The sequence below is a fragment of the Bidens hawaiensis genome, unplaced genomic scaffold (genome assembly GCF_021521415.1).
Source record: "Bidens hawaiensis isolate Kalapana, Puna unplaced genomic scaffold, B.hawaiensis_p1.1 tig00023035_1, whole genome shotgun sequence".
Classification (NCBI taxonomy): Eukaryota; Viridiplantae; Streptophyta; class Magnoliopsida; order Asterales; family Asteraceae; genus Bidens; species Bidens hawaiensis.
Window position 1 is genome coordinate 148463 of NW_027493595.1, and position 13910 is coordinate 162372.

A 13910-nucleotide genomic window follows, 5' to 3' on the forward strand; every position below is an offset into this window, starting at 1 on the left:
TTTATTCTAATTTCAGGTATGTCTTGGGACACTAATGGGGTGGTGGTCTATTGATAAATATAAAACCTTTAAACAACTACGTTTGGGATGGGTATGTTTTTGTTACCTAGTGTTGGAATTTCTACATGAAATATAGCCATTTTATTGCGGCGCGCCGAATTATGTAAAGTAAGTGCTAAGAAGGCAACTTGTGTTAATGTTTTTATTTTTATTTTTCTAATCATAGCTTAACGTGCCAAATAATTGATAAAAATTGCTCTTCCAATCAATTTTTTCATGTTAAAAGCAAAAGTATTTTTTTGCCAACATTTGGTAAAAAGAACATACACGAACAATATACTATTCAGTTGACATTAACATGGTTTGTTGGTTTTTAAAAGTAAACGTGATATATTTACTCGACTGATATAGTGATACGTCTGATAATGACGTCGTTGTTTAGTAACACGTAAGTTTTAAATGATAAATCCGTTTTTTTTACATGTTAAAAGCTAAAGTCACAGAATAAAAAAAGTTTTTTAATTAACCAATCAGATCCTTGGATGCCCCTATTTGAACAAGAGCACTTAATATATTTAATGTGTAGGAGATTTGAATTAGTTCATTCAAGAGTAAACATACGCCAGCTGCTTCTATTTGACCAATGCTAAATATGATGTAGTGATGTAATATTATGTTTTGTTATTGTAAAAGATTAATCAATTTATACCGTTAAGTATAAGAGTATTTGGAGTTTATAAACTCATAAACTTTTTTTATATTCACATATCATCATTTACTTCAGTTACGTTCTTCTTACCAATTGAATCTAAATTTTAATCGTTAATACTTAAAAGTCTATTTCAAAGACAACTAAAATGGCATAAAGATTAAACTATATATATCTATACACACACACCGAAGTACTTCAATACATATGGCTTTGGTGTTATATTTACAAGCTACTAAGGTGATTATATTGTATAAAAGTTTCTTATCATACAAAGTCCACGTGGTGACATAATTATAAATATGAAACATAAATTACACAATCACGCAAACATACATAATTACGTCACTTATATGGTAATTATGCAATATAACATATATAATTATGTAACTTGTATAAATAACTACACAATCTAATTTCGCATGAATATAATCACGCACGTTATATGCACACCACATTTAGTGTTTTAAAAAAAAGTTGATTTTTTAAAGTATAGCAATAAAGTATTCAAATTAAAGAGAATAAAATGTTTGATTTTATATGTTAGTTTTTTTTATAAGAATATTATCCACATTTCAAAAAAAGTGGGAAAACTTCAAAAAAAATAAGAAATTGTGCATGATTTAAGTTTTTTAATTACAACTATATCAACGCATATTGGTTTTAAATTAAATCAATGACCCAAAATTCTACTTATATTATAAAAGAAGCATTGTATTTAAACCTTTTTTCTATATCTATATTCATTGATGTTCAAAATTAGCTTAAATGAATATGGTGAGATATTGTCATATTGAGCTAGAATTTATGCTTAAATTACTTGAACTCGATTGCTCTTGTTTTATTTTTATTTATTTATTTAACTTTAATAGTATTAAAAGAAATACAAATGGTAATTTTGTAACATATTTGAAATCTCCTTTTAATATATTTTAAACCACCAATAGTCCAATACACATTTCCAAGCTTCCCTCTTCCTAATGGTATTTAAACAAGCCAACGAGACAAACAAAACAAATCAAACTCAATGGATTCTTCTCTTTCACCGGAAACGGAGTTAACCAATTCCCTTCCTTTCAACGAAAATGATTCGCAAGAAATGCTTTTATTCGGCATCCTAACAAACGGCTCATTTTCGGACAAAGCCACCTCAATGCAAGCACCTGACAAAATCACCCAGTTTAGAGGCGTTAGGCGTCGGCCGTGGGGGAAGTATGCGGCCGAGATAAGGGATTCAATGAGGAATGGGGTGCGGGTGTGGTTGGGCACGTTTGATAGTGCGGAAGCAGCCGCTTTGGCTTATGATCAGGCTGCTTTATCCATGCGAGGCTCTTTGGCAATTTTGAACTTTCCTGTAGACCGAGTGAGGGAATCGTTGCGAGAGATGGCGGTGGAATGTGGTGGTTCGCCGGCATTGGAGGTGAAGAAGAGGCATTTGATGAGGAAGAGAGGTGGTGGTGGTGGTAAGAAGAGAAGAAGAGAGATGATGGGAGAAAAGAAGGTGGTGTTTGAGGATTTAGGAGTTGACTATTTGGAAGAATTGTTGACATTTTCAATTGAAAGTAAGAGTTAGCTTGTATTTTTTTTTTATAACACATGTATTTTCTTGTAAAAACATAAAAATTTTATCAAGAGTGGAAAACCTCGAATTTGTTAGGATAGTTGTCATAAACTTCTATCTGTGGTTAATTTCGCACTTTTATTCATATGTTAGCATGGGTATGATTAACATATATATATTGTTCTCAATAAACAAATAATTGTAAGTTTATAAATTTCATAAGTTGGTTACTATTTAAAGCTTCAAATGAGGTATACGAGGAACCAACTCCGTGATAGGTATGTACACCTTCGTCGACAGTGTTAGGAAGATGCTGAACAAACAGGCCATCGATACCCTTTGCCCTTTCTCATTCGCCACCACTCTTGCTATACACTTTTTCAGTTTATCATCTGAAACCTAACAATGGAAACTTGCCTATAACAGATCACCAATGTTGACCATTTGTCAATGTTGACCAAAAAGTCAATGGGTGTCAACGATGGGATTTTGGTACACGCAAGAGGCAAGATGAGGTCTACTGATAGTTATATTGGGTTGGGCCATTTGGGCTTGGAATAATCTTCTAAGTTACATAATGGGCTGCTCCCTTGTAAAATAAGAGCCTATGAGGTATATTTGGGCAGTTCAAATATTGAGTCATGGCCCATGGCTAGGATAAGTTATTATTGGACAGATCATAAGCCCAGGAAGATGTATTGGTATGAGATAAATTCTTGGTGGGACTGGGCCATGATAGTGCATGACTGTATGCCGTAAGTCATATCGGGCCAATGTCATATGCACTATTCATGGTAGTCGTTGCCCACTTGCCCGTTGGGTAATCGAAAAGCTCATGATGGTAAAATGTGTTGTATTTAATAGCATTTGGGCCAGATTATAATATGATAATATGAGTCCATATTCTGTTGGGCCAATATTAGCACTTACTATTAGAGGTGTTAAAAAAACCGGTTTGGGACCGGTTTTAGGCAAACCGAACCGAACCGGTTTGGGTTTAAAATAGGTTTCACCCAAACCGACCCACACCGCCAGTTTCAGGACCGGTTCCCCTTAAGATCTACCAAACCGGAACCGAATGGGTTTGAGGAAAACCGGTTTCACCCAAACCTACAGTTTCAGGACCGGTTCCCCTTAAGATCTACCAAACCGGTTTTAACACCGAACCGGTTTGAGGAAAACCGGTTAAACCGATTTTTAAACCGGACCGAACCGACGTGACCAGGGCGGCCTATGCTGCTTCTAAACCGGTTTATAAATCGAACCGGTTTGAGTTAAACCGGTTTTGACCTGCTGTTGACCAAACTGGTTCGGTTTGGGTTTAAAACCAGTTTTGTACACCTCTACTTGCTATTGGGATAAACAAGAGATGGACAAAAAAACCAACCCGGCCCAATAACAACCCAAAACTAGTTTGGGCCAAACCGGTTTCCAAACTGACCCAACCCGTAGGTTCATATAATGGTTCAGACTTCGAATAATCAAGACCCATTTTTTAATTTTTTTTCAAATGACCGAATCAGTTTGATAGGTTTGAACATTTTTCCTCATAAACCATTTTATAACACAAACTAGTTTGAACTAAACGGTTTTTATAAGCAATTGACTAAACTGGTTTGGTTTATAATTCGAACCAGCTTGTACTCTCAAACCGGTTTTGTACACCTCGAGGATAACCTAACGTTATGATGACAAAATACAAAAACATATTTACCCATTCCAAAATGTCTTCTTTAGCTAGAAAGATTTATACTATCTTCTCCCACCAAAGGTTTATAGAACTTGTTTGTATCACTAAAGTACTAGACCAAATGCTATAGGGTCAAAATTCCTCGCTGACCATATATTAATATTGATTACCAATGTAAGCATGAGTGTGATTAACATATATATAGTTTTCCATATACAAGTAATATAAGCTTGTACATAACTACATATATAAACTTTTGTAGACATAATAAACATATAATTATAAGCTTGTACATATCTAAACTTGTGTAGACATTAAAGCTTAAAATGAAGTAAACGGGGAACACCATTAAGACCCTTAGAGAAGGAATACCGCATGTAGTCATGAGCGGTGGTCTCCCTGTACCTCGCTGGGTTCTCATCAGAAACCAACTCCTTGATCGGTCCGTAAACCTTTGTCGACGCCGCTAGGGAGGTGCTGAAAAAACACGCCACGGACACCCTCGGCCCTTTCACGTTTGCTAACACTCTGTGCTCCACACTTTTCAACTTGTCATTCGTGATCATCTGAAACCTAACAAAATTTTAGACTATAGTTCTGAATTTCAAAAAAAATCAAGATCCAATGATTATGACCTTTAGATATTGTACTATTTTATTGAATGAAATTAATCAGTTCAGGATTTTACACAGGGTCTCTTTGAGAATCGTGAAAAATTATTTTGCCGAAGGTGAAATTTTTTTGGGTCTTATTGAGTTGAGTAATTGGGTTTAAACATTAAGAGGTGTTTGGGATTACATATTTTTGCCTTTTTATGACTTGTAACTTATTAAAAAGTTAAAAAAAGCGTTTAGGTTTGCTTAATATGTGAGAGGAAAAGTTATAAGTCACAAGGTTGTAACTTATGGCTTTTCCATAAGTCATAAGGAGGTAAAAATAAGGAATCCCAAACACTTCCTAAGAATACTTTTTTTTTCCAAAAAAATATATATAATCAATATTAAAAAATAAATAAATCGGGCCTATCAGGGTATCGGGCCGGGGTCCGTCGACCTCCCGGCCCTGCCTCATAGTTGGCCTTGATTTATCATCTTACAAAACTTGCCTGTAAGAGATCACCGATATTGATCACAAGAGCACCAGGAGTTGGTGGAACATCAATCCACTGATTTTGATGAAGTATTTGCAGCCCTCCAATTTGGTCTTGTAGAAGGACCGTGAGAAAACCGGCGTCGGTGTGTTTGGTTGTGCCCATGGTTAAATCTGGTTGGGGACATGCAGGATAACAATGGCCTAAGAACGCCAGCCCCTTGTCACAGCCCATATCTCCTAAGTAATCTTGTTTCAGACCTAAGCCCTCCGAGATCAATCCAAATAGTAAGCCGCCTAGTTTCAACACATGATTCGAGTACTCGATTTGAATGTCTCTGCAAACCTCTGGCAATTCTTCTGGAGGCGGAGGTGAGGGCGCCATGAACGAAAGAAATGTGTCTCTCCAGTTGGCAGCAGGGGAAGTATACAGATCGAAATTACTATTATACACCACTGTTTTGGTATTATCTCTCGTGTAAAACCTTTTCTTTATTTCCAAGTCTTGTTCGTGAAATCTACGAACTCCTTGAAGCATCTCATGCATCACAGTCACCGGGATTCCATGATTCACTATTTGAAAAAACCCGAGGTTTTCCGAGGCTGCACGGATGTTATCCACCGTTGATGCTCTATCGGTGGATGCAAGGTCTATGACTGGAAAGTCGAAAAGAGTGGAAGATTTGGGAATCGTTTCTGGTTGATTGATGAAGATGCGAGGGACTTGTTGAATACCGGCATTGACGAGGCCTTGGACGCCTGATTTTGTTTCGTCGAAAGCTTTCAGTTCGGCTGCTCGATCATGGGGTACTGTGGTTGTCACCATGTTTGTGAATTGTGTCATGTTACTATGCAAAGATTTTTTCTATAAATGGATGTACGCAGTCAACTATTTTGACTTTATCCGTTAAGGACCAAAAATATCAAAGTATCAAACCATGGCCCAAACATATCCGGCTGTGATTTCTATATATTATTTCAAAATATCTATGATTAGTCATAACTCATAACACAAAGTTTGTCTTCAAATTATCCAAAATTTTCCATGAACCTAGTGGCGACGTTTGCACGAAAACATCCCGATAGGATCTCGATACCTATAGATGAAAATGGCTAAATTTACACGAGCAAAATTAAAAAAAAAAAAGAAAAAGGAGGGGGGTTTCAATGCTTTGATTCAAAAGTAATGACAAAATCTTTATTTGTTTTATATTGATTCTTCGTTTAGACTATTTACATTCGATTATCAAGTAATATCCAAGTAATATCATCACGCAAACATGTTTATAGCAGCAATACTATATTCCTCTTCACACTCATATAGTCCTAATAAGGGGTGTTCACGGTTCGGTTGAAAATCGTAAAACCGGTCATCGGTTCGGTTTTACGGTTGTTTTTTTAAGTTTCGGCCGGTCGGTGTCAATAATTTCAAACCGTAGCAAACGGTTTGATTTACGGTTTGTATAAAAAATCAATGTATGAAACCAGACTGGACCGACCGTATAATTTAATTATATCTAATTTTATATGTATCGATATGCGGAGTAAAGTTAAAATACAAAGGACAACAAAAATGAGATGAGTGAGAAAGAATCTAATCCATTGATCTTATATTTGAATGGTAGAGATTAATTTAAGTAAATAAATTAATGAGTATGGCATAAAGGTAATAACCCATTTTTGTTGACTTTCTCTTTTCACATGCAAGGCATATGCCAATTCTCCATATTTTAAAACGTCCATAACTTGTTCATGCGACATTATTTTTTTTTTTAAATTTCACCATAATAACAAGCGTTTTTTTATCTTTAATTTGAGTATTATATTGTTATATAAAAATAAAAAACATAGTGAGTTTTTATATTTTGTCATTGGTTGTTCATTATGATTTTTAATTGAGTTTTTCTATGCATTGTGTTATAGATTTTGGTCATTGTGCTATCAATTGATACTCATATTAAAGATAACAATTAAAACAAAGATTACGTTGATGGTTGGGTAAAAGTTAGTTATTATTATATATTAATTAGTTATATTTAGGTAAATAAATGAATGAACATTGGTACTTCAAGCATTGTTTACGTGTTTCAGGATATTGGAAGCTTTGGAGCTTAACGAGGATATTTACGGGCTTGGAATGAAGATCGAGAGGTGAAAGATTGGAAGTGCACGCATCACGAGGCAGTCAAGAAAAGAAAATAAAAAATTCTGAAAAGTTACATCTTCGCGATACGCGAAGATGCAAAGAAGGACAACTTCGCGATACACGAAGTTGCAGAAAATCGGCCGCGACTATTTTGTCCTTCCCGATACACGAAGGAGCAAGCCAGGACACTTTCGCGATACGCGAAGATGCTTAAGTCGGCCAAAATTTTAGGTTTGCCTTATATAAACCCCTTAACCTCTCCATTCGGCTAATATCGACTTCCAGAGGCAGAAGAGCTGTGCTAAGACGATTCCAGCCATCCCGAAGCTTCCGGTTCATCTCGGATTTGCATGTTCATCAAAGATAAGTGTTTTGACATTATGATCATGTTCGGCTAAGTCCTTTGTTCATTCTAGGTTAGGGTTTTGTGTAATTCATCTCAAGACCAGATTTGCTATGCTTAAAGTTATGAACTTGATTTGAGTTATTGCTTTCATCTTGTTTAATTGATTACTTGGTTGTTTAAACAATTTATATTTGCGATTATTGATTAGTGCATCACTTGTTTGGTTTTGTTCATCAACGCTTAGGGTTAGGCTCTTGTGTCATTGAACTTATAATCATCGGTTCATGCTACTTAATTAGTTGTCATAAAACATAAATTGGTAATTGTGTAGATCGAGTTCAATTGTGTCAACAATCTGGTTAGGGTATCGTTTGTCATCACAATCAAACTACTAGGTCTAGTAATTACTGCGCAATCAAGACAAGTAAATATGTGATTAAGTTGAATGTCACATTACCCGAACCTAGAATGAATATTTTAATTAATATTGTTTACAAATCTTTTTAAGTAACAATTAGTTTTAATTAAATATTTTTCTAAAACCCGCTTGACATCGTCTGTCCACTTTAGTTAATAATTAATTAGTTAAAAATATAAACTTGCACTTTCCTTGAGTCCCTGTGGAGACGACCTTACTTACCCGTACTAGTTTATAGGTATTTAAGTCTTTAATTAATTGGTTTTGAGTAGACCGCGACAACCTACGTCATACGTCATTGTGTCTTTTTGTTTGTCATTGTGTCTTTGTGTTCATTATTTGTCTTTCTACTTATCATTGTGTTTTAGTCATTGTGTATTACGTTCATGTCATTGCGTAATATATAGTTTCCATTGTGTTTTATATTTCAGGTCATTGTGTTATATGTATTCACCATTGTGCTTTACGTTTCAGGTCATTGTGTTATATATTCATCATTGTGTTTTACGTTTCATGTAATTGTGTAATATGTATTCATCATTGTGTTTTATGTATTTGATAATTTGTTGTTATTTTATCATTATATTTACGTATTATTATTACACAACCGTATTATTAGCATTTAAAAAAACACGATGATGATTTGAAAGACACAATGACAAAAAAAACACAATGACAAACAGAAAAGACACAATGACGTAATTTTTTTTAATTTTTATATAACAAAGTCATACTCATATTAAAGATAAAAAAACGCTAATGTTGCATGAAAAAGTTATGAACGTTTTAAAATAATAAGGGAATTGACATGTGACTTGCATGTGAAGAGAGAAAATATATACTATTACTTTTATACCCTTTTACCTTTGGTCCCCACTTGACACATATTAATCAACTATGGTTTCTTACACTTCTCATTTTATTGGCATTTGTAGAATAACTCAACCCTCGATATGCGTTAAATAAACTGATGGTGTAATATTGTAATATATTTTAAAATATTAATATTAATAACTAAATAGTAATTGAAAAATGGGCTGAGCCCAAATTCCAAACACAGTAATACATCAGCCTTTAGATTTTTTTCAAAAAATATTAAACCCTAAATCAATATATATTTTATGATCTAGACATAAATGTAATTAAATAAGTTAAACTTTTGCAAATTATTTAAAGACCAACATGTTCAAACCATGAAACCAAACCGTAACTAACAGTTTGGTTCGGTTTGGTTTAAAAGTTCAACGGTTTGGTTTAGGTTTACAAGAGTTAAAAATCGTTAGTAACGGTTTGATTCGCGGTTTGACCTAAAAACGAGAAAATTGGACCGTGAACACCCATAAGTCATATCACAATGTTTTGGTTTTGTTATTAAATATTTTGAACCTTGTTTGTAATTTTAGTGTTACTTTATAACCTTGATGATCTAACAAACATTATTAGTCATTTTCAATGTGGTGTAGTGGTAAGAAACTTGTGTTTCTCAATGGAGACCTAAGTTCAAACCCCACTAACAACACCTTGGAGAGGGCATGGGTGGCTCAATGAAGAAAGACTGGGATCTTTGTGATCACCAATTCGATCATGAGGGCGTCCGGGTTTTACCACCAGTGGGCCTTCGGGTGGGTGGGTTTTTTTTGGAATTGGAGATAACGGTATTAGGTCATCGTGGGCTCACCAATAACGATTTAGTTGCGTTTTCTATTTATGAATTAGGGTTTATGCTTGTCTATGGGTCGGGTTTTGATCTGATATGCATTAGATAATTAGTTCATTAGTTGTATTGTATCAAAACAAACCAGGCCCATTAATAGTATGTCCAGTGTCATGAACAAGATGGTAAAAATGACTAGTACTATGAAACAAACAAGGTCCACATGGATTTAAACTGTGATTGAGAGCCAATCTACTAGAGCAACTAATTAATTAAGTTGTATTAATATTATATTTTTTTCAACTTCTTTTGGAACCACCCCATGCGGGGGCCATGCATGACCCGAGTGAGTTTTTATGAGACGGAATGTCGACCGCCTATACTGATTTTGACGGTCTAGCTGACTCATCTAGGAGCACCATTAAGGAGGAAACCCACCACTGTGGAAAAACCCATTTGAGTTAGGTTTTGAACCTAAGACCTTAAGATTTCAAGCCTTAACCATCACTAGTGACGGATCCAAGATTTTTTTTTACAGGGGTCAAAAATTTTTAAGTATTGGTTGTCTATCGCTATATAGTAAAATTTTTTGGTTTCGAGTCGGGTCAGGTCGCATAATAAACGGATAAAACTAAATTAAATTACAAATAAACCATGTTTGTATATATAATAGTAGTTTCAGGATCAAATACATTTTATTCTTAACATGAAAACAATGAGAACCAATTTGTTGCTATTATTAAGTTTGTTTTTATAATTGTTGTTATTTTTTGTTCGTATTTGCTGATTTCCATTATGAGACACTATAAGTATTTGTTGATTTACATTTTGTTGTTATTATTAGATTGTTTTCTTAGGTTGTTATAAGTATTTGTTGTTATTATTTTGTTGCTGATTTTGATTCTTTTATTGTTATTATTAGGTTTTTTTTATTTTTATTTTTAGTTTATTTTATTTTTTTGTTATTATAAAACATTGCTTGTGTAGATTGGTATTATAGTTGGTATTGTTTCTTATGTTCTTATTTTTCGATAGATTGATATTGTTTCCTATGTTTCTATGTTACAATTATTTTGTACATGAACCCTCCGCTATAAAAGTATACATTTAGGGTATGTTTGGTTGGAGGTAATAGAATGAAGAGGGAATGAAAAGAGAGAAGGAATGGAATGAAAATGGGAATGAAATAGATCATTACCATTCCTTTGTCTTGTTAGTTTAACCTACAGGAATGAAATGAATTATTACTCATGTTGTTTGGTATCCAAAAAAATATATTGGCGACGGTGGTGATGGTGGCGGTGGCGACGGTGGTGGTGGCGGTCAGGCGGCAGGGGCGATGGTTGTGGTGGTGGTGGGGGTTGGTGGGGTGGTCAAGCATTGGTAGTGATGGCGATAGTAGGCTGGCGGAAACGGTGGCGCCGGTCAGGTGATGGTGGCGGTGATGACCAAACGGATGCGATGACAATGGTTGCGGTGGTTACTGCAACGATGGTGGCGGCAGCGGTGGTAACGCTGGTTGTAAGGTGGTGGCGGCTGCGATGGTGGCGGCGGTAGCACTAGTGGTAAGGTGGTGGTGGTGGCGATGGTAGTAGTGGTTGTTGTTGTTAAGTGGTGATGTTGTTGAGAAAGTAGGGTGAAGGAGGAATGAAATGAAAAAAAAAGGGTAGGAAGGAATGGTTTTGATGGAATGTGATTCCATGTGTTATGGATGATTCCAATCCATTGAGCAACCAAACATTACTTTTTTCATTCCCACACAATAAATCATTCCATTCCCCTTATCATTGTTGCATAACAAACGCTACCTTATATATGGATGAAATGTAATGCGTTTATAAAAATAATTAAAATGAAACAAAGAAAAAATTATAACTATTTAATAAGCAAAACATCATACATTAAAAGATATAATATAAAAACCAAATGAAAGTAAAATCTCGACATATTCTAAATTAAACAAACCAACAAAGAAAATATACATAATTTACTTTTGTATGTTTTATAACATCATTTTTAAATGGAGATGGATTAAATTATTAAATTATTTCCACGGTTCAGCTTGTCTTGATCAGAAATGTTGCTCCTCTTTTATAACTTTGGTTCCCAAATGTCGAGACCCGATTTCTTTGCAGGACTTTAGGCCAATTAACTAAATTGGAGCTATATCAAAGACAATATCTAAAGTTCTTGCAAATCGCTTAATGGGTGTCCTGAAATCTGTGATTTCAAATTCTCAGTCAGCTTTTTTAAGTGACAGATCGATTTTGGACGGTCCACTCATCATAAATGAGATTATAACCTGGTGGAGGAAAAAGAGAAAAGCTGGGTTTTTATTTAAGGTTGATTTTGAAAAGGCGTACGATCATCTAAATTGGACGTTCTTGGATAGCATTATGGAAAACAAGGGGTTTCCAACAGTGTGGAGAAGATGGATTAATGGAGTTGTGTCTTCTGCTCGATCTTCTGTTTTAATAAACGGTTCTCCTACTTTTGAATTCAAATGTTTTAGAGGCTTACAACAAGGTGACCCGATTTTACCCTTTTTGTTCATTCTAGCAATGAAGGCTTTTTCGGTTAGCAATGGAGAGCTTGGAACAAGCGAATTTTCGAGAACAAACGACCCATCAAAATCAACAACATACTTGGAGATATCAAGGTGTTAAATTTTCTGTGGATTAAACATAGATCTAAATGTTTAGATATAGATTGAAATAGATGGAAATGGTTGTTTTTGTAACTTGTATTGTTCGTTGTTTGCGCGGCTTCCGCTAGCTTCTCGTTAGGAGAGGTTCTGTGTTGTTCTTTTAACGAAGTTTGCAGTTAAAAAAAAATGGAGATGCTGAAGTCCACATGTGTCAGGTACTTCTTCCAATGTTTAATAAAAAAAATAATAGTGGTAAGAGAGAGAAACTTTATCTTCTTTCTTTTTCAAAGCATATAACTAGTTCCCAACTTCGTATTCTCCGATAACCTTTTTTTTCCCAGTAATCCTTTTTTTCCTCCATTTTCATTATCTCATAGGGGTCGGTATTGAAATTTTAGAGAGGTCTATCGGGATTTTATCTTAGATATGACACTAATTATTTTTTTTTCACAGGGTCGGCCGACCCTCTACGGCAAAGCATAGGTCCGCCCCTGACCATCACTCCCAAGCAATTAAGCCGGAAGGCCAATTGCTGTATTATTATTGTTAATAAAATAAATCCTAAACTAGTTACTTCTATTTTCTTATGAATCCTGATAATACTGATAATACTGGAATGCTAGGTTTTATAAAACAAGAAGCTTACAAAAGTGACCTGGTCTATTTAAGCGTGAAGCACAAAAGTGCAAGCCTTTCGTATGCGAGGCGCAATGTGCTTACACATATTTTCTATACATTCTATAGGCTTTTAGCATCTCCTATTCAACATTCAGCTTAAAATAAGCTTTATATAAAACTGGTCATAACCAGAATTGAAGGTTCATTTTTCAAGCTTAATTTCTATGAAAAATTGCGCCCATGTGCAACAATATGTCCTTTTTTAATAATGCAGCTTCCACTTGTTTTTTGTTTTGTTAAAGTTTTTTGTACACATCCTTCAAATCCGGTGGCTACAGGATAAGGAGGCTAGGCTGGCCGCCCATCTTTTTCATTACTATGCTTAGATCTTTAATAAAATGCTACAATTTCTATTATTATTACTATATAACAAATACAAAGTTTGGTGCCGTCAAGTGGCCCAATGACCCGCAGAATTTGTTTTTGTTTCTATAGTTCAGTCATGGCAACGAACGTAACGCCGAAGGTCAATTTTTTGTGTTTTTTTTGTTTTAGTTCAAGGATCGACAACGGTCGGCTTTTACCAATTCTCGAGTTTTACCTACTGACGACACCCTATTGGTCCTCCTCAACCTTTATGTTTTTTTGTTTTATATTTAGTTTTAATTCGGGTGCAATAGCACACGTCACCAAAACTGACTAAATTCACGTAAAATTACCAGCTCAACGCTTGAGACCTACAACGTCACTTGAGTTTTATCACCCTCCGAGTTCCCGGCGCAACGCATCGGGTGAAAAACTAGTTTATTAATACCTATAACTAAATTATTAAAAATCATTTGTAAATAAACTAAATCAGTTTCATGTATCTTTGAAATTTATGAAAGTAATACTTATTTTAGTGTGTCGCATCCTATATTTAGCTATATGGTATCTAAAAAGTAATATATTTGTTTCAGTGTATTCTAGTTATGGAATTTCATTATATTTTAAATGATTTAACATCTAAAATAAGATAGTATTTTTATCATG

At 34.7% G+C, this 13910-nt stretch overlaps 1 protein-coding gene and 2 pseudogenes across 2 annotated transcripts in view; 1 reads left to right on the forward strand and 2 right to left on the reverse strand.

Annotated features, from left to right (window-relative positions):
- LOC143566667 (putative disease resistance RPP13-like protein 1) overlaps nucleotides 1-13910 on the reverse strand; it is a 70642-nt pseudogene that overhangs the window by 40208 nt on the left and 16524 nt on the right. The gene's annotated exons all lie outside the window — the stretch shown is intronic.
- LOC143566662 (ethylene-response factor C3 pseudogene) lies at nucleotides 426-2282 on the forward strand (annotated as a pseudogene).
- LOC143566655 (1-aminocyclopropane-1-carboxylate oxidase homolog 1-like) lies at nucleotides 4146-5900 on the reverse strand. The gene is made up of 2 exons (XM_077053293.1): nucleotides 5066-5900; nucleotides 4146-4526 (listed from the first exon to the last, which is right to left on the reverse strand). Exons 1-2 carry the CDS (start codon nucleotides 5891-5893, stop codon nucleotides 4275-4277), a joined length of 1080 nt encoding a protein of 359 aa, XP_076909408.1. The 5' UTR covers nucleotides 5894-5900; the 3' UTR covers nucleotides 4146-4274.